General features: G+C 38.4%; 1 protein-coding gene across 2 annotated transcripts in view; it reads right to left on the minus strand.

Annotated features, from left to right (window-relative positions):
* Positions 1–26,012, minus strand: part of LOC136250839 (uncharacterized) — a 177,557-nt gene extending 151,545 nt beyond the window's left edge. The window contains exons 1-5 of one of the 2 annotated variants that reach the window (XM_066043165.1): positions 25,796–26,012; positions 25,555–25,743; positions 23,349–23,534; positions 16,291–16,485; positions 16,046–16,240 (exon numbers count right to left, since the gene is read on the minus strand). In XM_066043165.1, coding sequence (XP_065899237.1) covers positions 16,046–16,240; positions 16,291–16,485; positions 23,349–23,534; positions 25,555–25,743; positions 25,796–25,946 — 916 coding nt within the window. In that variant the 5' untranslated portion in view covers positions 25,947–26,012. The remainder of the gene's footprint in view (positions 1–16,045; positions 16,241–16,290; positions 16,486–23,348; positions 23,535–25,554; positions 25,744–25,795) is intronic. The other variant, XM_066043164.1, reaches the window with a different exon arrangement.
* Positions 26,013–26,535: the final 523 nt, after the last annotated feature.

A 26,535-nucleotide genomic window follows, 5' to 3' on the forward strand; every position in this document is an offset into this window, starting at 1 on the left:
CTTGAGCTGGTCCCTTGTTTGGAGTGAGGTCAGCTGCTTTGCCACCTTAAGATTGTCCTGTATCTGCTCCCTTGCTGAGTGTATTGTGAAGGGACCTTGGAAAAAGCCTGATGTGTTTTAGGGCCAGCATCCCAAGCTTGTCAGAAGGTCTTGAACTATGCCAGGTGCTCCACTGCCTCCTCTGAAAAGGATGGTCTGAATAGTATTACTTGTTGCTGAAGAGAACAGATGTGAGTCCTCTCCAAATGACAAAAGGTCTTCATTATGCTCCCCCAGTATAATTGTCCTCCTTTCAGTATTGCATGCTCTGGGATAAGACATTTCCCATGATGGTCAGAGCAGTCTTAATTGCAGCCTCCACAATTCCACAACAATTAGACCCATGAGGGGGCTAACTGTGTCTAGGAACAGTGCCTGAAAGCGTGAGTGTGACTGGTCTGTAGATCTAATGCCCTTTGAGCATTCTGCAGCCATCAACAGGGAGGGGGTGTTCGGAACAATGATTTGCTTCAGAGATTCTGCACTCTCCATTGTCCATCAATGTACACACCTGATGTAAAAATTCTTCGGTGCCACCTTAGTTAAACAAAGTTTTTAGCTATTTGAGTACTTTGCTGACTAATTTGGCCTCTGATCATCTTCGAGCTCCATTTGCTCCTCCCAAGTCAGACATGTGGAGATGTTCTCATCGTCATCACCACCAAATCCAGTTTCTGGAATCAAAATGACACTTACGTCGCATTACTTTGTAACGAGCCAGATTAATGACTGTCAGCGAGATATACTCCCTGCCATCTGGAATTTGAGTGTGTTTTAAGCTCTTCCCATCCATGCACATGGTTGGCAAATGTTCTTCCATTCTTGTAAGTCCTGTTGCAAAGACACAAGTACTCCTGGATTGTCTCCAGACATTACAACGGTAACTTTAATAGCATAGATACACAGGCAATCAAAACCAGCGAGCTAGCAAAAAGGCCAAGGGTGTCAAAGTGTGGCAAATTTTATACAGATGCTTTGTGCATGTGCAGCAGCACACGTGCTTCTTTTAGCTTTTTAGCTCACATTTTTTTTCGGGACCAACTAGCTGTAACTCTAGGAAACAAGATCTAACACCACTGATAAGCAAGACCGAGCCTTCTGAAATATAATAACAGTCAGAACTGGACATTTTCAGGCCAATTGAGCTGTTGGCAATCCATTAATCCATTTCATTGGTCACTATTGTCCAGTCATTAGCCCTTTATCCCACACAGCTTGTGTAATATAAAAAGGCCATATATGGACACAAAGTTTATTTATTGGGTTACTTAGGAAGCCTGAAAAATTCATAAACTAGCAACAGCTTTATGGTTTTATTTCTTGTACTCTTGGCACATCATGAACCATGATAGTGGGTTCATAATAAGGATCGCCCTTGTTTTTGCAAAAATCCTAATAGAACGTGCACCTAAAAACCACTTTGGAAAGCATCCTTCAACTCAAAACAACACTCTGGTGGTTCTTTGCAATAAGTATAGGTCCACTAGTAAGTATCAAGTGAAAAGGAAACAGTATGTGTATTTCAGACAAAACTGAAATTTACCCATTTGTTCATATTATTATTATTCCTAATATTACAAGTATAGGATAAATTAGGAATTTTAAATTAGAGTAGGGACAGTGTATAGTGCTGCAATAAAAAGTACTGAAACAAGCTGGATTGGATTAGTACGTAATGTCCAAATACTGTAAAAATTTAAGAAGGAATATCCCTTCTGTGCTATACTCAATGAACAGTAGGGATATTCACTTCTTATTGTTTTAACAGTATTTGGACATTACGTACTACTCCAATCCAGCTTGTTTCAGTACTTTTTATTGCAACACTGTACACTGTCCCTACTCTAATTTAAAATTCCTAATTTTTTCTTATACTTGTTTGTGAAATTTTTTTGCAAGCTCATGACCACTAAATAGCCTGCTTTTCACAAAACCAGTCACAATACATTAAGAGTTAATCACAGCACTATTATACTAGATTATGACTCGTACAATAACAACTGATCAGTGGGCGTGGCTCTACATAAGCCTGCAGACAATAATGAACATGGATTTGTGCATACCTACAGACTGATGAATGGGCGTGGCTACCATATGTCTACAGACAGTAATTTACATAAGTGGGCGTGGCTCACGAAAGCATGGCTACACTATGATGTGTAGTAACATGTCCACCTTTAGTTTAGAAAGTGGGGTCAGACCCAACGGAATAATATGTAAAGTGGGAGCTGGATGACCCGACTTGGTTTAACAGTATTACTAAATAAACTATATTTATTGTACACATTGCTATATAGTTCGCCGCAAGTTGCTCTCACTAATCGATATCAATAGCAAGTCATGTACACATGTGTTCAAAATAGTTTGATGCATCTGGCGACTGTATGTATTCGAATAGTTTGATACAATATATGATGCACTGATAGATGGAAGCCGCACTGTAGTCTATTAACACTTGGCAGTAGAACCTTGACTGATGGCCATGGTAAAGAAGGACAAAAGGTAAGACAATAGTGCAAACATTGTATGTTTATCAATATACCAAAGGTTTTTTCTTAAGCAATGTAGAAACGTTTCTGCGAAAGAATTAGGGCTGTAGCTGTAGCCAGTATTCCGCTACGCTTGACTGAAGGCGTCAGACAGACAGACAAGCAGGCAGGCAGGCTGGCAGGCAGGCAGGCAGGCAGGCTGGCAGGCAGGCAGGCAGGCAGGCAGGCAGGCAGGCAGGCAGGCAGGCAGGCAGGCAGGCAGGCAGGCAGGCAGGCAGGCAGGCAGGCAGGCAGGCAGGCAGGCAGGCAGGCAGGCAGGCAGGCAGTAGAAAATTCCATTGACTAATTTAAAAAAAAATTCTGTAGCAACTTGACAGAAACGTTTCGGGTCAATCTGAAGACACTTTTAGGCTTGGTTTTACCCAACCAATACTATCATGTCGTTGTGAGGAAAAATCGCAGCAGATTTTTGGGTCATATTATATCACGGATCGCCCCCACACCTTTGATGTCCCTACTATACAAAACTATCGTACTGTATGATTTTCTTTTACAGGTATAACAAAGTTTACAAGGAGAATCCTGGAATAAAAAGTAGCAAGGCTTGCTGAATGGATCATTGTGTGTGTCCATGACCTATTTTAATTTCGTTTTTGATGGAAACAGCCCAAACCAACAGTTTCTTCTTGCCAAAACACCATTACGCATGAAAATCCATACAAGATCGTGCTCAGAGTTAGGTTTTGTTGGTGTGTACTACTTGTGGCTAATAGAATCTATCTTTATTAAACTCAGTATAGGCAAGAAAGCTTAATCTGTGCTGAAGACTTTGTTGCAAGGTGGTTTTTTTTTTGTTCTGTGATTATTGTATGTGGGCGGGTTATCTAGATCAAATATTCTAATAGGGCAGTTGCATAAATACTCTAATGCTGCAGTGAAGTGTATAACAACAATCCTTGCACTGAATTTGACAGCTATTAAAGGCACCGGTAATGTAAATTGTAGCTCATATTGGGAAACTCTCAGTCTGTATGCACATTGCAATTTGATCAGTTTCATGTGTGTACTGAAACGCTGATGGCGTTACTATGCAGAATGCAAAATTACACTATTCACAACAGTCTTCATTATCAGTCAAAGAAATCCATAATCCATTAATGGATTAATAAAAAGTACATAAACTAGATGAATAAAAAATTAAAAATTCTAAGAGGGAGAATTGGGATCATTGAAAAAAGCCATGAAACAAGAAGGGATCGCTGGGATGGTAATGTAAACCACAAATCCCTATTTTGACTCATTTCAAAGTGACAGAGCATGTAACTAAAGATTTATGACAGAGTCAAAATAGGGATTTGTGATTTACATTACCATCCCCAGCGATCCCTTCTTGTTTCGTGGCTTTTTTCAGCGATCCCTATTTTCCCTCTTAAAATTTTCAATTTTTTATTCATCTAGTAAATTTAATTGTTCTTATTGGGATGACAAGTACAAATAGAATGTTGGGACTGAATTTATTGTTTCCAGTTGATGCTCTTTCCATTACTCTTACATTGGTGATTGATATGTACTACACATTAATGATTGTGAATATTGAATATCTGCGTATGTGAAATTTTTTTCCACTAAAGTATGTACAAAAATACTCTGCTATTGTTAACATGTCTAAAATTGTGCAAATTATTATCATTTTAAGCACTCATTTTCCCAAAATTTCATCCCCCATGTGCCTCTGCTCTCATACCTGACCATTTTGATTTTACGTCAGACCAACTTTTAGTACGTATGGCCTGACAAAATGTCAGAATATTTCAGAATCACCTCTGATTAATGTATACTGTACACTAATCACTACTCAAACATGCACTCACTTTTAAAAGCTCTTCTGTGAATGAATTTGTCTCTTTGCTAGTGCTGCCAGGAAATATATAGTGGATCTATCACCAAAGTCAAATTATCACTAAGGTCAAAATTATAAGAAATATACTAACAATCTAACTTAAAATTTAAGGTGAATTGCACAAGTAAAATAGGTAATAATTACTGCAATATATGTAGTAGCTGCTACACTTTATTTGCTGACAAATGTAATTATGGACAGACAATTAACCAGTAATTGTCTGTTATCTGACTGTTATTCCATACATGGGAATGATTGCACTATAACTAAACTGCATAGTTGTGGTAGCCCCCATTTTCATAAAACCATGAAACTTTCCATATAAGGCCACATAAACTTAATTATTAGTTTCTCATCTTTGCCCGCATGGCCATTTTTCTTACCACATCAAGAATCTTTACACCACTGATGGCTGAGTGCAGCTATCCAACACCTTCTTAAGTTGGTACCTTGCTAGAACAGCTAAGAAAACTGCATTCAGAGTCATTTTAGCTAGCTAATTTAGCTAACTTTTCAGCAAAAATAAAATAAAAATCCGCCCTCCCGCACTGCTATTTTGAGTACAGAAACTAATAATTAAGTTTATATGGCCTAAATAGTATTCCTCATGGCATGTATTTTTTGATATAGTGCCATCACAGATTTGACCTTTGGTGACCTTTGTGGCCACTTCTGCACAGAAATTTGACCATTTTTGTCTTTATCTCCCTGAGGCATTAATTGACATGTCAAAAACATGGTACCAAAGTAAAGGTCTTGTTGAACGAAACAACTTGGTTTTTAAATAGGTAATTCCATTTTGAAGCTATGATCACTTTTATTATGTAGCTGAAAAATACTGGGATGTAAATTACTTGTGGGGAGGTAAATTATCTCAAAATTCATGGGTAATATGTATAAATGATTATAACTTTGGAATAAAATCACCTATTAACTTCAAATAAATACTAAGTTGCTTTGTTCAACAAGATCTTTATTTTGGTACCATGTTTTAACAAGGTAATTAATGCCTCAGGGAGATAAAGACAGAAGTGATCAAATTTATGGGCATAAAGGTTGCCAAAGGTCAAATCTGCAATGGTACTATATCAAATTTTTTATGAGGAATATGTAACGGGCTGGGGTGCCCCCGTTACGGGACAAGGACTGGACCACGCGGTTCTTTACTACTCTTCTTATTAACGCGTACTACTCAACTCCACACATGCGTACACATACACACTAATATACAATATCCAGTTCACAACGCTGTTACATCACTCCTCCCGTTAAAGTAGCCTGGACCTCCAAGCTCAACTGTGTTATACATGCTTGCATCATCATTCTTGAACTTCTTATATCAATCTTCACAATTGTCTCTTTACACTCCTTTTACCCCAGCATCCGCCAAACATAACCACTGATAGTAAATCTCCAGTCCTTGATTCAAAACCACACAGCTTACAATCATCCGACACTTCCCAAGTTCACAACAATTGAGTTATAAACAGTCAATAACTATTCACTGAGCACTTGCTAGCAGACACCGCAGACTCCACGCTTGGTAGACAGAACCTCTGCAATGTCCCTTCCACGGACACGAGTCCAACTGCCACCCCTTCACAGTCGTCTCCTACTGGACTTCTGTGCGAATTACAAGATTCATTGTCCCTACAGTCTAAAGAGTAGACGACCTAAAGGGGAAAAGATCCACTACGCTCGGGACAAGCTTAACTAGGGAAGGACGTGATGTGATGATGTCAGTAGCTTGTAACAAGAGCTTTTATTAATGTGACAAACAATAAACATTACACTTAGGTCAATGTTGTAACTAGAATAGAAAAATTGTGTATTCTAATATTTGATAGAGTCTCTGTATGTGACAGTTGTGGTTGTAGCGATTTTGCTCTCTCTTATGATTAAAGAAAGATAGACATTGACTGCCATATTTGCTTGCTTGGGGCCTCCTGGAGTTATAAGGAGGGTCTTCCATGCTACAAATACTACTTATGTGGAAAGTTTCATGTCTTACTGAAAAGGTGCACAATTTCTGTGTTATGAAATTATACTATTGGAATGTAAGACATCTTTGCAAAAGATTATTGGGATTCTGTTGTTTATTCAGACTGGAGGTTATACTTTGTTGTTTGATCACTTCGTTGCAGTTACTGTTATGTAAACAAAAGATAGTCGACCTCCTTAGTTTATAGCAAGTATTTAGATATACGTATGGTTACTAAGTAGTGCTATGCATTGGTGATTCGGAAATTTGGCTAGTGGTCCTTAAGAAATTGGCTATCAATGTGTGAAGTTAATGTCTACTGATCAAATAGTACAGCTGTGCTTGTTTAGAAGGGGTTCCCCTAATGTGGCACGTGCCGCCACATCTAAAAGCCATCATGGAAATATCATCTAATCCAAAACAGCCAAGCTGTAAAAAAAGAGTGCAACCCTGAGAAAGGCTATGGTGAAAAAAGATGTGAAATCCAAGGTGGTGGCCAAGAAATGGCTGTGATGGTAGGTTAATGGTAAAAATTTTAATAACAACAATTCAGGTGAATTTGGTGCCGCTTGGTCTTGGCACCAAATTCACCTGAATTGTCGTTATTAAAATTTTTACCATTAATCTACCATCACAGCCATTTCTTGGCCGCCACCTTGGATTTCACATCTTTTTTCACCATAGCCTTTCTCAGGGCCGCACTCTTTTTTTTACAGCTTTGCTGTTTTGGATTAGATTTCACTTCATTTTGTATTTGTATACCCCAAAGCCGGCCTATGGCCGGCTTTAGGGCTTTATAACCTATCATTTTTTCTTTACTACAGGAAGAAGAAAAAATGAAGCAGGGTGATTTATTTGTAGCTGACCTCTCTGCAAGGTGATCCTTCTAGCTGATCTCTCTACCGGATGACTTGTTTGTAGCTGAACTCTCTATGGGGTGATTTGTTAGTAGCTGAACTCTCTACAAGGTAACTTCTTCTAGCTGATCTTCCTACAGGGTAATCCGTTTGTAGCTGAATTCTCTACAGGGCGATTTGTTTGCAGCTGAACTCTCTACATGGTAGTTTCTTTGTAGCTGAACTCTCTACAGTGTAACTTCTTCTAGCTGAACTCTCTACAGGATGACTTGTTTCTAGCTGATCTCTGTACAGGGTGACTTGTTCCTAGCTGAACTCTCTACAGGTGATCTGTTTGCAGCTGAACTCTCTTACATGGTGGTTTCTTTGTAGCTGAACTCTCTACAAAGTGACTTCTTCTAGCTGATCTATCTACAGGATGACTTGTTTCTAACTGAACACTCTACAGTGTGATCTGTTTATAGCGGAACTTTCTACTGGGTGATTTGTTTGCAGCTAAACTCTTTGTATGATTGTTTCTTTGTAACTGAACTCTCTACAAGGTAACTTCTTCTAGCTGATCTCTCTACAGGGCAATTTGTTTGTAGCTGAATTCTCAACAGGGTGATTTATTTGAGCTGAACTCTCTACATGATGGCTTCTTTGTAGCTGAACTCTCTATTAGGTACCTTCTTCTAGCTGATGTGACTACAGGGTGACTTGTTTGTAGCTTAATTCCCTACAGAATAACTTGCAATGTAATGTGCGGCCCAAGAAGCCGGCGTGCCACACCGTGAGTATATTAACAGGAAGAAAGAAAACGCAATTTTCACACCTATGTAGCTCTGTGATCCCTTTTCCATTTGGAACCAAATTTGCTACAGACGTGCTGGCCAGTTATGGGAGTCTACATACCAAATATGAAGAAAATTGGTCCAGCCATTTCCGAGATACGAGTGAACAAAATTTTGTTTTAATTTGTATTTTTCTTCTTCATCTTCATTTCGCACACTTCGCAAAATCTGCCATAAAACACGAATGCGTACTCGGATAGGGCTGAAATGTGGCACACTTGAAGGGCTCATTAAGGCGGATCTCCGTACCAACTTTGGTAGGAATCCGATGAACATTCACGGAGTTATGACCGATTAAGTGCGTAAAATAAGGTCGAAGGTCTGTCATGCCTACAGGGTAAACCCCGTGGAGGAATGAGTTGATAATTAATATGTAGATGGAGTAACCATCGTAGGAGTGCCTTGTGGTGGTTTGAAAGGAATTGAGATAAAGACCATGGAAATATAACACAAAACCCAACCTGCGTCAAAATTACGCGATCGATTTTTATGAATAAAAGAACTATTAGTTTTCACATCTACCAGGCAAACCGCTTAGAGCAATGAGCTGAAAATCAGTATGTAGCTGGAATAATCATCATAGAAAGTCCTTGCAGTAGTACAGAAGAATCGGATTACAAACCACTGAGTTATGACTTGAAAGGCAACTACGTGTAGCAAATGCGAGATCAAGATACTCTAATAGAACAGTCACCCTAATAGAGCATTCAGCTAGGTTTATAACTTACTCCATTATAGAATTATATTACATTGCAAGATATTCTGTACGGAATTCAGCTACAAACAGTTATTCTGATAGACAAATCAGCTACATGCAAGTCACCCTGTAGAGAGTTCATCTAGAAACAAGTCACCCTGTATCAGCTAGAAGAAGTCACCTTGTAGAGAGTTCAGCTACAAAGAAACCATTATGTAGAGAGTTCAGCTGCAAACAAATCACCCTGTAGAGAGTTCAGCTACGAACAGATCACCCTGTAGAGAGTTCAGCTACAAACAAATCACCCTGTAGAGAGTTCAGTTACAAAGAAACCACCATGTAGAGAGTTCAGCTGCAAACAAATCACCCTGTAGAGAGTTCAGCTACGAACAGATCACCCTGTAGAGAGTTCAGCTACACACAAATCACCCTGTAGAGAGTTCAGTTACAAAGAAACCACCATGTAGAGAGTTCAGCTGCAAACAAATCACCCTGTAGAGAAGATCAGCTAGAAGAAATCACCTTGTAGAAAGTTCAGCTACAAAGAAACCATCATGTAGAGACATCAGCTGCAAATAAATCAATCACTCTGTAGAGAGTTCAGCTAGAAGAAGTCACCTTGTAGAGAGTTCAGCTGCAAATAAATCACCCTGTAGAGAATTCAGCTACAAACAAATCACCCTGTAGAAAGATCAGCTAGAAGAAGTTACCTTGTAGAGAGTTAAGCTACAAAGAAACCACCATGTAGAGAGTTCAGCTGCAAACAAATCACCTGTAGAGATTTCAGCTAGAAACAAGTCACCCTGTAGAGAGATCAGCTAGAAACAAGTCACCCTGTAGAGAGTTCAGCTAGAAGAAGTCACATTGTAGAGAGTTCAGCTACAAAGAAACCACCATGTAGAGAGTTCAGTTGCAAAAAAATCAATCACTCTGTAGAGAGTTCAGCTAGAAGAAGTCACCTTGTAGAGTGTTCAGCTGCAAATAAATTACCCTGTAGAGAATTCAGCTACAAACAAATCACCCTGTAGAAAGATCAGCTAGAAGAAGTTACCTTGTAGAGAGTTCAGCTACAAAGAAACCACCATGTAGAGAGTTCAGCTGCAAACAAATCACCTGTAGAGAGTTCAGCTAGAAACAAGTCACCCTGTAGAGAGATCAGCTAGAAACAAGTCACCCTGTAGAGAGATCAGCTAGAAACAAGTCACCCTGTAGAGAATTCAGCTAGAAGAAGTCACATTGTAGAGAATTCAGCTGCAAACAAACACCTTGTAGAGAACTCAGTTACAAACAAATCGCCCTGTAGAAAGATCAGCTAGAAAAAGTTACCTAGTAGAGAGTTCAGCTACAAACAAATCACCCTGTAGAGAGTTCAGCTACAAAGAAACCATCATGTAGAGAGTTCAGCTGCAAAAAAAAATCAATCGCTCTGTAGAGAGTTCAGCTAGAAGAAGTCACCTTGAGAGAGTTCAGCTGCAAATAAATCACCCTGTAGAGAATTCAGTTACAAACAAATCACCCTGTAGAAAGATCAGCTAGAAGAAGTTACCTTGTAGAGAGTTCAGCTACAAAGAAACCACCATGTAGAGAGTTCAGCTGCAAACAAATCACCTGTAGAGAGTTCAGCTAGAAACAAGTCACCCTGTAGAGAGATCAGCTAGAAACAAGTCACCCTGTAGAGAGATCAGCTAGAAACAAGTCACCCTGTAGAGAGTTCAGCTAGAAGAAGTCACATTGTAGAGAATTCAGCTGCAAACAAACACCTTGTAGAGAACTCAGTTACAAACAAATCGCCCTGTAGAAAGATCAGCTAGAAAAAGTAACCTAGTAGGGAGTTCAGCTACAAACAAATCACCCTGTAGAGAGTTCAGCTACAAAGAAACCATCATGTAGAGAGTTCAGCTGCAAACAAATCATTCTGTAGAGAGTTCAGCTATGAAAAGAGCACCCTGTAGAGAGTTCACTTAGAAGAAGACACCTTTTAGAGAGTTCAGCTACAAAGAAACCACCATGTAGAGAGTTCAGCTGCAAAAAAAAATCAATCGCTCTGTATAGAGTTCAGCTAGAAGAAGTCACCTTGAGAGAGTTCAGCTGCAAATAAATCACCCTGTAGAGAATTCAGTTACAAACAAATCACCCTGTAGAAAGATCAGCTAGAAGAAGTTACCTTGTAGAGAGTTCAGCTACAAAGAAACCACCATGTAGAGAGTTCAGCTGCAAACAAATCCCCTGTAGAGAGTTCAGCTAGAAACAAGTCACCCTGTAGAGAGATCAGCTAGAAACAAGTCACCCTGTAGAGAGTTCAGCTAGAAGAAGTCACATTGTAGAGAGTTCAGCTACAAAGAAACTACCATGTAGAGAGTTCAGCTGCAAACAAACACCCTGTAGAGAATTCAGCTACAAACAAATTGCCCTGTAGAAAGATCAGCTACAAACAAATCGCCCTGTAGAAAGATCAGCTAGAAGAAGTTACCTAGTAGGGAGTTCAGCTACAAACAAATCACCCTGTAGAGAGTTCAGTTACAAAGAAATCATCATGTAGAGAGTTCAGCTGCAAACAAATCATTGTGTAGAGCGTTCAGCTATGAAAAGATCACCCTGTAAAGAGTTCAGCTAGAAGAAGTCACCTTTTAGAGAGTTCAGCTACAAAGCAACCACCATGTAGAGAGTTCAGCTGCAAACAAATCACCCTGTAGAGAATTCAACTACAAACAGATAACCCTGCAGAGAGTTCAGCTAGAGTCAAGTCACCCTGTACAGAGAATCCTGTAAATAGTTCATCTACGTACAAGCAAATCATCCTGTAGAGAGTTCAGCTACAGTTCAAGTCACCCAGTAGAGATATCAGCTGCAAATTATCCTGTGGAGATTAATTGACATGTAATAAATATATGCATTATATATATAATTTGTACATTTACTGATAAAATCAGAATGAGTTAAAGTATTTATAAAATCTGCTTCATCTTTTTCTTTTTCCTGTGGTAAAGAAAAGAATATAGGTTAAAAAGTCCCGAAGCTGGCCATAGGCCGGCTTTGGGGTATACAAATACAAAAAGAAGTGAAATCTAATCAAAAACAGCAAAGCTGAAAAAAAAAGGAGTGCGGCCCTTGAAAAGGATATGGTGAAAAAAAATGTGAGACCAAGCGGCACCAAATTCACCTGAATTGTTGTTATTAAAATTTTTACCATTAACCTACCATCACAGCCATTTCTTGGCCGCCACCTTGGATTTCACATCTTTTTTCACCATAGCCTTTTCAAGGGCCGCACTCCTTTTTTTACAGCTTGGCTGTTTTTGATTAGATATAACTGAGTAAATTATAAATGCAGCTGAATGCTTTATTAGGGTGACTGTTCTATTAGAGTATCTCGATCTCGTATTTGCTGCACGTAGTTGCCTTTCGAATCATAGCTCAGTGATTTGTAATCCGATTCTTCTGTACTACTGCACGTACTTTCTATGATGACTATTCCAGCTACATACTGATTTTCAGCTCGTTGCTCTAAGCGGTTTGCCTGGTAGACATGAAAACTAATAGTTTTTTTATTCATAAAAATTGATCGCGTAATTTTGACACAGGTTGTGTTTTGTGTTATATCTCCATGGTCTTTATCCCGATTCCTTACAAACTACAAAAAGGCACTCCTATGATGGTTGCTCCATATACATATCAATTTTCAACTGATTCCTCCAAGGGGTTTACCCTGTAGGCGTGACAGACCTTCAACCTTATTTTACGCAAATAATCAGTCATAACTCCGTGAATGTTCATCGGATTCCTACCAAAGTTGGTTTGGAGATCCGCTTTATAATGCGCCCTTTAAGTGTGCCAAATTTCAGCCCAATCCGAGCATGCATTTGTGTTTTATAGCGAATTTTGCAAAGTGTGCGAAATGAAGAAGATGAAGAAGAAAAAACGAAGAAATTAAAACGAAATTTTGTTCGCTCATATCTCGAAAATGGCTGGACTGATGTTCTTCAAATTAGATATGTAGACTCCCCTAACTGGGCGGCACGTCTCTAGCAAATTTGTTTCCAATCGGATAAGGGATCACAGAGCTACATAGGTGTGAAAATTGCATTTTATTTCTTCCTATTAATATACTCACGGTGTGGCGCGCCGACTTCTTGGGCCGCACGACACACTACTGTGTGTCTTGATATGCAGAAAAATCACCTTTACGGAATAGCCTTACTCCATTCAACATCAATTACAACAGAAAACATATACAATTATCCAGATACTGAATTTCAAAAATATTGCCAAAACTCAAAATTTTGTCTGCCAGCCCGCTTTCCTGCCTGACCACAGTTTCAAGGCTAGAGGCCAAATGAAGCAGTGCATGGCCACCATTTTATGCCACAGCAACAAACTCACCAGTGGGATGTGACTTTTGCAGTTCTGATGAATGTCTGCCTTCTGTGTTTTGCCATTCCTTTGATATTCAATTAAATGGTTGTCTTTTTCATGTCAAGAAATCATACCAAGGAATTAATTTTCTGCATTGACACTTTCCTTGAAAGAGCATATTTAGATGCCACAAAACTATTTGAGACACTTAACAGACTGTAGTGTTGAGTAGCAGCTAAGTTGCACTTATAAAACAATTGCCACACCCCTTAAACAATCAGAATGTTCCATGACATTGGTCTATCCCATAGGAAAACAAGGCATTGTTCCACACCCACTACAGCGTAGCTAAGTGGCGAGATCGAGACACTTTAATACAGTCACAGCCACATGTGTATTCAGGGCCGCCCAGAGGAGGGGGGTATTTTGCTCAAGGCCCCAGCCTGAAAGGGGCCCCAGGAGGCCCCATCAAGGTCCCCTGGCTATGCAGGTTCAATACTGAATTTAATATGAATCAGCTGAATACTAAACATTATAATATCATAACGTTTATAACATACACACATTAGTATTCACCCACGTCTTCAACATTCAAAAGTAGCACTTGGTTTTGGTGCTTGGTGCCTAGCAGCTGGCATCATATGCAATGGTGGATTTAGGATGGGGCATTTGGGGCAAATGCCTCCCCCCTTTCTTTTGTGGAGGAGCCATAGCTACTTCTTTTGATTGAAATACTAAACCTTGTCAGTCCATAATCCATATTATTTATATAACTTTACTACTATTTACTTAAAACAAAAATGAAAACAACTGTTAAATTGTCACCCAGAACCTTTGTGCATACTAAGTGCCTCTAAAAACAATTATCGTGTTGCTGGTTTTTAAGACATTCTATCCTGTAAAACTCACAAAGGCCAAAATAACAAAAATAAGAAGTGATACAGGTGATTATATGTTGCTTCAGAAATACAAGAGAATTTGCTCTCCTACATTGTGCCCCTCCCTTTCCAGCTCCTGGATCAGCCCCTGATATGTAGGAGCCATGATTCATAATGACGGGATCGACTTTGTCCAGGCGCCTATGAATACAATTTTAATTAGGTGCTTATATGGCATCATGCCTATCAACTGTGACAACTGAAGCCTGCGGTGTGATAAATACTATAACTATATGCATGGCTAGTTCCTATGATCTTTGTATAGCTGTACCGATACTGATGTGTATAAATAGGGCTCAAACGAATAGCCGATTATTCAGATTAATATTTGTTTGGATTGTATTTGAATAATAAAATTAACCCTCCATTATTCACATGTGATCATTATACAAAGGCACGTGATTAGCTGTCAGCAATTAATGTACCAGAAGACGATGTTAATGAAAGGAAAGGATGGTGGTGATAAAGCAAAGGCTAAAAATAGCATTAGGCAGCTACTAATTGGTGAAGATGTACCAATGCTGTGGTGAATCACCGGAAGTGCAAGACTTTGTACGGATTCGTGGCTACTTTTACTTTTCACTTTCCATCACAATATCACTGCGGTAATCCTTAGCACTATGCTATCCTTTAAGTTATTCATACGAAGCCACAAACCTGTTTCTGGTTATTTATAGGCTTCTTGGTAGTGGTCGCCTTAATTACTGGATTGTATTCATAGCAATGAAACCTTACACCAATTATTTGAGTATTCGAATAATAGTTGAGTGAATGCTTGAATACAGAAAAATCATATGTAAGCAAGAATTGAACACTGAAGAAGAAAGAAGGTAGCTATATACCCCCACGTCAGGTTAGTTTGTACATCTCTAGACTACTAAGACCAGCTACACAACCACCAACAAGATCTTAATCACTGGTAGCAGAACAAGAATGATGAGCTACAGTTTATAGGGTATATACAGGGGCGGATCTAGGATTTATAAAAGGGGGGGGGGGGGGGCTAACTCAAGGTACTAATCTCTTGGGTAGAGGTATGCAAAGCACACTTCCCAGCATGCTTTGCATGCTGGAACTAGGGGGATCTGGGGGCATGCCCCCCCAGGAAAATTTTGAAAAATAGATGCTAAAACACTGAAATTTGGAGACATTTCCACATAAAATTCATAATATTTTTTACCTGTAGATATTTTATATACTGCCCTTAGATTATAGGTATGGCTCTCTGAAGCATTTTGCTAATGGGAAAGTTTGGGTAGGTACAGACAACCACGTACATGATGCACCCTCTCACAATAGGTGCATGTTAGAATAATAATGTTGAAAGTGGAAAATTTTGAAATTTGAACAATACAAGATTGAACTTGAGAGCATTTTCAATGGAAATTGTGAACCTGAATTAAGTATTGCCATACATATTAACTACACAAGGAGATGAATGAAGCCCTTTAAACAGACCAATTCACTTCATTGTATGTATAGGTACAGGCAGATTTGGAAAAATTCCATAACAGAACCAACTACATGCTTCCAGTGAATGTTCTATTAGAGCAGTTAGCTGACTGCTCTATTAGAGTATCTTGATCTTGTAAACCTCCAATGCTGATCTGGGTCCTTGTTGCATAAACTTTAGCATAAATCCACTGATAATACCTTGAAAAGATGTTTATAAGGTGGTTTTATGAGTATTTGTATTATTAGTGATCATATAATTATGCTAAGACAAAATTCCATTATAATACTCAGCATATTGACCAACTAAAGCCTAAATATGAAGAGGGGGGCTTCAGCCCCCAAAGCCCCCAAAGCCCCCCCCTGGATCCGCCCCTGATATAGTTGCACATCAGTTGTACAGCTCCAGTGTCCTCCAGTGCTAGATTTATTAATAGCTATATAGATAATTAACCTCTACATTCATGCTAACTTGGTACACTAAATTTCAGTATATACACACATACCTTCACCTCTTCTACACATGGTTTCACTACCACTCCAGCTCCCATCACTCTGACAGGTCCTAGTGTCACTACCAGTTAGCTCATAACCAGTGTTACATGTGAAATTACAAGTGTATTCATAGGAAGGAACTCCATCATCTCCCAGTGAACAAGTAATCACTCCATTATTAGGATCAGTAAGTAATGGACATGGAACTGTAAGTTCAATTAAGGTTATTCGTAATGTACAAAATGAAAATCCTTACCTCTTATACAGATGGCCTCACTACCACTCCAGCTGCCATCACTCTGACAGGTCCTATTGTCACTACCAGTTAGTTCATAACCAGTGTTACATGTGAAACTACAAGTGTCTCCCTCATAACCCACTCCAATACTACCAGAACTACATGATGTTATCTTTCCATTGGATGGTGTTGTTAAGTTATGGCACCGAGTATCTGTGTTAATACAGGAATAAGAATAGTACAATGAAAACAACTAAACTATCACTATAGTCAGTGCTTAATAACTAAACTTCTAGAAAGTGTAAGCTGCTGCTTCCTTCATAGTATAGTTTTCAAAAGTTGGAGCATTGCATTAACCTTAAGAAACATTGAACACGTTATACTGTAGCACTGAAAAAAGGAACTGACGTGTTTGCACCTGAAGCATACTTTAATTACAGCTATAAATGCAGTAAAATTTCAGCATATTTTATTTGTAACACAGGGTCATTAAGGATACTTTTTAAGTATGTTTTTAGTATAGTAGCACAATACAAAAATGACACACTTTTCATAAAGCATGAAACTTTCCACCTATAATACTCGTCACGACATATGTTTTTTGACATACATTTGACTTTAGTGACCTATATGGTCATTTTTACCTCCCTCAGGCATTTTTAAACATGGGACCAAAGTAAAGGTTTTGTTGAATAAAAACAACTTTCTATTCAAAGTTCATAGGCGATTTCGTTCCAAGGTTATGATCATTTGTGACCGGATCTGTGAAAACCTGACACAATCACACAAGCCAATATAAAGCATTGAATACAGTGGGTGAAATACTTGCAAACTATTTTAAAAATTCATAAATTTTTTGAACTCTTTGTTCTCAATAAAGAAAGGGCCTAACAATAAAAACCTGGACATCATTATTGGCCTACTCAAGAGGAATTTGAAAATCTTTGTTTTGATGCAGTAGACGCAACGATATGGAAGTTATGAATGTTTGTTTTCATCACGTCAAAATGATAGTATGCAATCAATCTTTCTTCATGAATTTCTCCCTTGTTTGTAGTGAATAAATGTGACACATGGAAAAGCATACCCAGTAATCGATTCCCATACTCATGACAAACCAAATGGTGGAAATATCATCTCCGTGTGTCATTCTGCTCGTAAGTTACAACCATTTTAGTAAGCACCTACAATTTATTTTCCTATACTTACTGTACAAATAAAATTTCTGTTGTTATTAATTTGAACAAGTTGATGTTGTGCTACCTCTAAAAACTAGGGCTGGGGGATAGTATGAACATATCGGAATATCGGAATAGTATCGCTATCGTGTATCGCCTATCGTTCGAAAAATTACTATCGGACAGTAATTAAAATGTAAAAATATGCAAATATTCATGCAAAAAACATTTGTAAACATAATACTTGGGAACAAAAATGAGTCTAAAAAGGCTGTTTAGTCTCTTAGTCAAAAAATATCCATAGTACATCCCTCCTTGCATATCTCTGTGAAGGTAATAAGTAGATTTTCACTATCGTTATACTATCGTCTATCGTGAACAGTGTCTCACTATCATTTGGACATTGAAAAATTCACTATCTCCCAGTCCTACTAAAAACCAGGCACCATGCAGTTATCTAATTCATCTGGAATTAACCATAGATAGTATATGCGTGTATTACTATTTTGCAATAGGGTAGTTTTGGTTGTACAATAATATTATTAGCTAATTCTCGTATTGCATAATTCATGAAATTGTCGTAATTCGTTCAATTACGTTGCTATGCACTGCTAAGGAAGCGCTTGTTAAACAAACCGCTTTAACCAACATATTACACACAGAAGTATCTTCTAAACTGTTTTATAGTTTGACTATCGTGTTTTTTCCCACAAATTCTCTCGACAAAGCCTCATAGCTGCTCTTCATTTTAGTTCGCGTACGTAAGGGATACGCCCCCTTTCAACTCAAAGCGTTAGGCTATTCCTGGTAGTGTACAAGGCCTGCATTATTGTTTTCCAGTTGTTAAATGCCTGAAAACCTCAAATGGAAGGTAGTTTACAAAGCCTGAGAAAAGTCGCCACACCCGTATTTCAGTCCGCCGAAAAGAAACCACCTCAGAGCAAAGTTCACCTTTGTAGAAGTTTAATACAGACTTCAATTCGCTTTTACTTCTTACATAAAAGCTGCTTTTATCATTATTTAACAATTTTGCTCACGTGGGTGCGTACGGACAAACATAGATAGGTAGATAGGTACACACACACACACACACACACTTTTACGAAAACAATTTCAGTAAACCAGGCACGCACCTGGTTTAAAAATGCACAATCGTGTCAGGTTTTCGCAGATCCAGTCACATTTATATTGCCCATGAATTTTGAGATAATTTATCTCCCCATTGGTAATTTATACCTCAAGGGCAAGTAAACTCAGAATTTTGCAGATAGCAAAAGTGATCATAACTTAAAAACTGGAATTACCTATAATATGTAGTATAGTCTAGCATAGTGACATGACCCCAAATCATGTACTTTTTCATAAAATCATGAGACTTCCACTTATATGTGACCAGATTTCACAAAACTAATCATCATGTACAATCAAACTAATACCACCAGTGGATAGCTCACTACCACACTATTGGTTATGACCCTCAAACTACATGAAGCTGATTTCAAGAGATGCCTCATTTCTGCGTGGTGTGGCAAGCTTGAATGACGGTTTCTGGCCTTGTGAAGGATCTGGCTTGAGTGGTGGACTGGTGGGTGGCCTGATATAATTGACTAGGCATTCATTCTCTGTGTTGATTTTACTGCATACAGCCATTAAGAAGCTAGCACAGCCCTGTAATCTTGTGTCTGGATATAATATTTGGTGGGAAACTCTACAAGCAGCTATAGTACTGGTCTAAAAAGTAATAGATAGAGAAGCATTTCCTATGTAAATTTCATACATGTGATTACTATTCTTGGCAAGCTTTTATTGACTTGAATTTCTTTAAAACCATTTACGTATCTCAAAACTTCTAATGTGTGATTTGGATTGTTTTTCTAAAATCCAGTCACATATCAAGACACACGATAGTGTGTCGTGCGGCCCAAGAAGCCGGCGCACCGCACCGTGAGTATATTAACAGGAAGAAAGAAAACGCAATTTTCACACCTATGTAGCTCTGTGATCCCTTATCCGATTGCAACCAAATTTGCTACAGACGTGCCAGCCAGTTATGGGCGTCTACATACCAAATTTGAAGAAAATCGGTACAGCCATTTCCGAGATACGAGCGAACAAAATTTCGTTTTAATTTCTTCGTTTTTTTCTTCTTCATTTCGCACATTTTGCAAAATCCACCATAAAACACGAATGCGTGCTCCACTCTGGCTGAAATTTGGCACACTTGAAGGGCTCATTAAGGTGGATCTCAGTACCAACGTTGGTAGCAATCCGATGAACATTCACGGAGTTATGACCGATTATGTGTGTAAAATAAGGTCGAAGGTCTGTCACGCCTACAGGGTAAACCACTTGGAGGAATGAGTTGACAATTGATATGTAGATGGAGTAACCATCGTAGGAGTGCCTTTTGTGGTTTGAAGAGAATCGAGATAAAGATTATGGAGATATGACACAAACCCCAACCTGTGTCACAATTAATTACGCAATCGATTTTTATGAATAAAAAACTATTAGTTTTCACGCCTACCGGGCAAACCGCTTAGAGCAATGAGCTGAAAATCGGTGTGTAGCTGGAATAATCATCATAGAAAGTCCTTGCAGTAGTACAGAAGAATCGGATTAGAAACCACTGAGTCATGATTCGAAAGCCAACTACGTGTTGCAAATGCGAGATCGAGATACTCTAATAGAACAGTCACCCTAATAGAGCATTCGGCTACGTTTATAACTTACTCCATCAAAGAATTATATTACATTGCAAGTTATTCTGTAGGGAATTCAGCTACAACCAGTTAATCTGATAGACAATTCAGCTACAGGCAAGTCACCCTGTAGAGAGTTCACCTAGAAACAAATCACCCTGTAGAGAGATTAGCTAGAAGAAGTCACCTTGTAGAGAGTTCAGTTACAAAGAAACTATGCACTATGTAGAGAGTTCAGCTGTAAACAAATCACCCTGTAGAGAGATCAGCTAGAAGAAGTTACCTTGTAGAGAGTTCAGCTACAAACAATTCACCCTGTACAGAGATCAGTTTGAAGAAGTTCTTTGTAGAGAGTTCAGCTACAAACAAATCACCCTGTAGAAAGATCAACTAGAAGAAGTCACCTTGTAGAGAGTTCAGTTACAAAGAAACCACCATGTAGAGAGTTCAGCTACAAACAAATCACTCTGTAGAGAGATCAGCTAGAAGAGGTCACTTGTAGAGAGTTCAGCTACAAACAAATCACTCTGTAGAGAGATCAGCTAGAAGAGGTCACTTGTAGAGAGCTCAGCTACAAACAATTCACCCTGTGCAGAGATCAGCTAAAGAAGTTACCTTGCAGAGAGTTCAGCTACAAAGAATCCATCATGTAGAGAGTTCAGCTGCAAACAAATCACCCTGTAGAGAATTTCACCTACAAAAAGATCACTCTGTAGATAGTTCAGCTAGAAGAAGTCACCTTGTAGAGAGCTCAGCTACAAGAAATCACCATGTAGACAGTTCAGTTGCAACCAAATTACCTTGTGGAGAATTCAGCTGCAAACAAATCGCCCTGTAGAAAGATCAGCTAGAAGAAGTTACTTTTTAGAAAATTCAGCTACAAAGAAACCATCATGTAGAGAGTTCGGCTACAAACAAGTCACTCTATATAGAGATCAGCTAGAAGAAGTTACCTTGTAGAGAGTTCAGTTACAAACAATTCACTCTGTACAGAGATCAGTTTGAAGAAGTTCTTTGTAGAGAGTTCAGCTGCAAACAAATCACCCTGTAGAAAGATCAGCTAGAAGAAGTCACCTTGTAGAGAGTTCAGTTACAAAGAAACCACCATGTAGAGAGTTCAGCTACAAACAAATCACCTGTAGAGAGTTCAGCTACAAACAAATCACTCTGTAGAGAGATCAGCTAGAAGAGGTCACTTGTAGAGAGCTCAGCTACAAACAAATCATTCTGTAGAGCGATCAGCTAGAAGAGGTCACTTGTAGAGAGCTCAGCTACAAACAATTCACCCTGTGCAGAGATCAACTAAAGAAGTTACCTTGCAGAGAGTTCAGCTGTAAAGAAACCATCATGTAGAGAGTTCAACTATAAACAAATCACCTTGTAGAAAGATCAGCTAGAAGAAGTCATCTTGTAGAGAGTTCAGTTACAAAGAAACCACCATGCAGAGAGTTCAGCTACAAACTAGTGACCCTGTAAAGACATCAGCTAGAAGAAGTTACCTTGTAGAGAGTTCAGCTACAAAGAAACCATCATGTAGAGAGTTCAACTACAAACAAGTGACCCTGTAGAGACATCAGCTAGAAGAAGTTACCTTGTAGAGAGTTCAGCTGCAAAGAAACCATGTTGTAGAGAGTTCAGTTGCAAAGAAACCACCATATAGAGAGTTCAGCTGCGAAGAAACCATCATGTAGAGAGTTCAGCTACAAACAAATCGCCTGTAGAAATATCAGCTACAAGAAGTCACTTCGTAGAGTGTTCAGTTATAAAGAAACCACCGTGTAGAGTGTTCTGTAATAAATATATGTATTATATATATATATATATATATATATATATATATATATATATATATATATATAATTTGTACATTTACTGATAAAATATTTAAAGTATTTAACATCTACTTCATTTTTTCTTCTTCCTGTGGTAAAGAAAGCAAAATCCCCAAAGCCGGCCTATGGCCAGCTTTGGGGTATACAAACACAAAAAGAAGTGAAATCTAATCAAAAACAGCCAAGCTGTAAAAAAAGGTGCGGCCCCAAAAAAGCCATGGTGAAAAAAGATGTGAAATCCAAGGTGGCGGCCAAGAAATGGCTGTGATGGTAGGTTAATGGTAAAAATTTTAACAATGACAATTCAGGTGAATTTTGTGCACCATGGCCTTTTTGGGGCCGCACCTTTTTTTACAGCTTAGCTGTTTTTGATTAGATTATAGTATTCCTCATGACATGTAATTTGATATAGTGCCACACAGATTTGACCTTTGATGATCTTTATGGCCATTTTTGCAAACAATTTACCATTTCTGGCTTAATCTCCCTGAGGCTGTAGTCAACATACCTTGTGTCAGCTAATTTATCAACACTCTCTGAAAACCATAAGCATATAAAAAATATTTAACTATTGAAAATGAAGAGATTTACAATGTATCTAAGTAAAAATGTAGTGATGGCCAAGGGAAAACCAGGTGTTTTTGCACATTCCTCAAATTCCATTTAATTGCTTCTCTGTTATCTACAGTAACAAGGGAGTGGACAGCCAAAGTTTCAGCCTTTCGTGATGACTAGTCTTGGAGTTATAGCAATAGACACTGGGAACAAGAATAAATTCAATTTCTACAGGAATAAATTCAATTTCTACAGGAATAAATTCAATTTCTACAGCAACAATACAGCAAATAAATTACAAGTGCTTATTTAATCGTTCACAACTCATGACTACAACAAGCTACGACGATGGGGTTGGGCTCACTCTGTTCACTATGAACTGGTAAGTTAATTACGGTACAGTGTTCAGTGCAGACAAAGAAGAAAGCCATTCCAACAATGAAATGACATTGGTAAACTATAATTCAACCACATCATAAAATGTGCTCATACCTCATGTACCCTGCACTGGAAGAACACAAAACAAAGATTTTCTTACTACTCATGAACAGGTGAATCTGATGGTATACAGCTTTTATTGATTTAAGCTTTGTTTCAATAGATACTGAAGCGATTAACACGTGCATATGTAGCATGTGTATTTTTTATCCAATTTATTTCAATATGTTTTTATTGCAAAATAGCATTTTGCAAAAACAGCTGGTTATTACTCAGCGGATCACATTTTTCATGACTCAACTTGCTTTAAGCATGTAACAGCAATAAAGATTGTTTATAATTTGTATACACAAAATAGTAATTAAATTTACCGATACACATGGTCTTAGTGCCACTCCAGTTACCATCACTCTGACAGGTCCTAGTGTCACTACCAGTTAGCTCATAACCAGTATTACATGTAAAACTACAAGTGTCTTCATAGGAAGGAACTCCATCATCTCCCAGTGAACAAGTGATCATGCCATCATTAGGATCAGTAAATGATGAACAAGGAACTGCAAGTTATTGGTAAACATTAATGTGCATACAGTGCTAATCTTATTCTCCCTCTCTCTCTCACACACACACACACTCACGCATACACGCACGCACGCACACACGAACGCACACTGTAAAGCACTGCCAATAAGAAACTTTACTAAACTAAACTTCTATAGTATTATATCAGTTTACATCAACACATTTGGTATATAAGTAGGTCATAAATTTAAAATGTTGTAGGGATCCAGCAATAAAAAGTAGTGAAACAAGAATACGAATGATCTTCATACGTACATTATACCATCTTAGTTGGCAGGTAGTAGTGGTTTTAGGCCATTTTTTTACCGTATTGTACAGCACTACTATACTATGATAATCATTGTGCTCTCGGCTGTCACCACATAACTTGTGTTGGACTCAGTGATTAAAGTTTTTCACATACAAATATGTGACTGGATGTGGGAAAACCGGTCTTATTGCCCATGTTAGTAGATTTGATTTTTCACCAAGAACACAAAGCTACATGAATAAACTATCAAATTTCACAATCAAAATCAGTCCCCAGGCTGACCATAGCTCGATCCATTCCACACATACAGATTGCTACTGGGCTTGGGAAAAGCAGCCAGCAAAAGCAGATGACTCAAGTCTAGCTGGATGCTGTACAGCTCCATGGTGTTGAATAAAGACCTGTGCTGTAAATATCCTTTCATTAAAGCCAGTTTTGAGACCTGAATGGCCCATAACTTGGCCTAATTCATCCCTACACCTTTCTCTTCAATTTTTTGAACAGCCTCTTGCCCTCCTTCTGAGCCCCAGTCATTTGGAGCTCGCCTGATACAGTCAACCTCAGTCTAAAAACTATCTAAAATGGTGGGATAATTAGCAGTTAGTTACTTGTCTAGTAGACGTTTTGGAAGGTAAGGAATTGGTGTAAAACATGTGAAAATTTGGTACACATAGCTTCAACCATTGGCGAGTTACAACACACTAAATACTTAAAACCGGCATTTCTCGATACTTTTAAATAGGCAATAAGCCCGGTTTTCCCAGACTGGGTCACATGTATGAATTTAAAAATCAATGTTGTCACATTATGGACCTACATTATGTGACCCACTGAGCAAAAACTGGCCGTTTTCACGCATTCCTCGAATTCTATTTTAATGCTTCTCTGTTATCTATAGTAACAAAAGAGTAAAGGGGCAAAGTTTCAGCCTTTTGTGATGAATGGTCGGAGTTATAGCAATAGACAGTTGGAACAGGGATAAAATTGATTTGCACAGCAACAATACATACGGTAAATGAATTACAGGCACTATCATACTGTAACTCAAGACTGAAACAAGTTACAAAGACAGGGTTTGGCTCAGTCTGTTCACTGAACTGGCAAATAGATCAAGGTATAGCGTTTCCCTGTATGTCTCTGTACAGACAAAGAAAAAGGCCAGTCCATACAATAATGAAATGATGACGTAAACTCTATTTCTAAATAAGCACCCATAACTACCTTGTCTTATGCTGTATAAACACAAAACAAAGATTTTCTCACTCCCCATGAAAAAGGCAAATCTGATGGTCTGTAGATTTGAGCTTTGTTTCAATGTATATACTGAAGTGATTAAAATGTGCAAAATTTTTTGAAGTAGCATGCATATTTTTACTCAGATTATTTCAATACATTTTTATTGCAAAATAGAATTTTGCGACAATAGCCGATTTTTGCTCAGCTGGTCACATATGTGAAATAAACTGCTATTGCAAGAAGTGGCAGTAATAAGGTGCTGACTTAAGATCATGATAGGAATCTCCTCGTCAAAGGGGACAAAACACTATGCACAATATCAGATAATTCAATCAATTTCCTATTGCTTGCAAAATATGCCATACTTTCATGTATGAGTGTAGGCCTAGACAACAGCTATAATAAATGCTGTTTTGCTATATGCAACCATTACCAGAGGAGTATAAAACAATGCTTGCATAACTAGATGAAACAATTCAGTATCCTATACTATACATACGTATACCCACCTCTACTACACATGGTCTCATTACCACTCCAGTTCCCATCACTCTGACAGGTCCTAGTGTCACTACCAGTTAGCTCATAGCCAGTGTTACATGTGAAACTACAAGTGTCTTCATAAGAAGGAACTCCATCATCTCCCAGTGAACAAGTGATTGTTCCATTGTTAGGATCAGTAAGTGCTGGACAAGGAACTATACAAGTCACAGACAAAAAATCATACACATATACATACAAAGTGCTTACCTCTACTACACATGGTCTCATTACCACTCCAGCTCCCATCACTCTGACAGGTCCTACTGTCACTACCGGATAGCTTATAACCAGTGTTACATGTGAAACTACAAGTGTCTTCATAGGAAAGAACTCCATCATCTCCAGGTGAACAAGTCATCACTCCATTATTAGGATAAGTAAGTGATGGACAGGGAACTATTAGTGTAATTCACAAAACAACGTTTATCAATTAAGTTTCCCATACAATTATTTTTCTATGTATAGTTAAGCGTTAAAACCAGTTCGCTACTGCTAACCTGGATGATCCAATGACCTATGTACAAAGTTATCTAGGTCAGACCCAGATGTGATCCAGATCAATGAAAACAGAGCCATGCACAAAGAGCTATATTTTGTGCGCTTCAGTACTGTATTACGTAAGTTTACAAGGTAAATTTTATAACTAACAATCAGTCAGTGGGCATGGTTTAAAAGTCAGCCTACAGATACCATAATGTGTTTGCTATATGATACAGCTCAATTATAACTTCATCATATCACATGTTACCATGTATGATTCCACACCACGTTAGTACATGGCTTACGTCTGTGTACTCACCTCACTTCTAGTGGAAGCACACACGTGGTCTCGAAAGCAGAAGGTTTCGTGGAAACATGCAATATTCTCGTGGAGTATACAGTGGAAAACCAATAAACTACGCAATGAAATGTAAGACATACGTACCACAATTTAATAGCTAATCTTT

Source organism: Dysidea avara, chromosome 3 (genome assembly GCF_963678975.1).
Source record: "Dysidea avara chromosome 3, odDysAvar1.4, whole genome shotgun sequence".
Taxonomy (NCBI): domain Eukaryota; kingdom Metazoa; phylum Porifera; class Demospongiae; order Dictyoceratida; family Dysideidae; genus Dysidea; species Dysidea avara.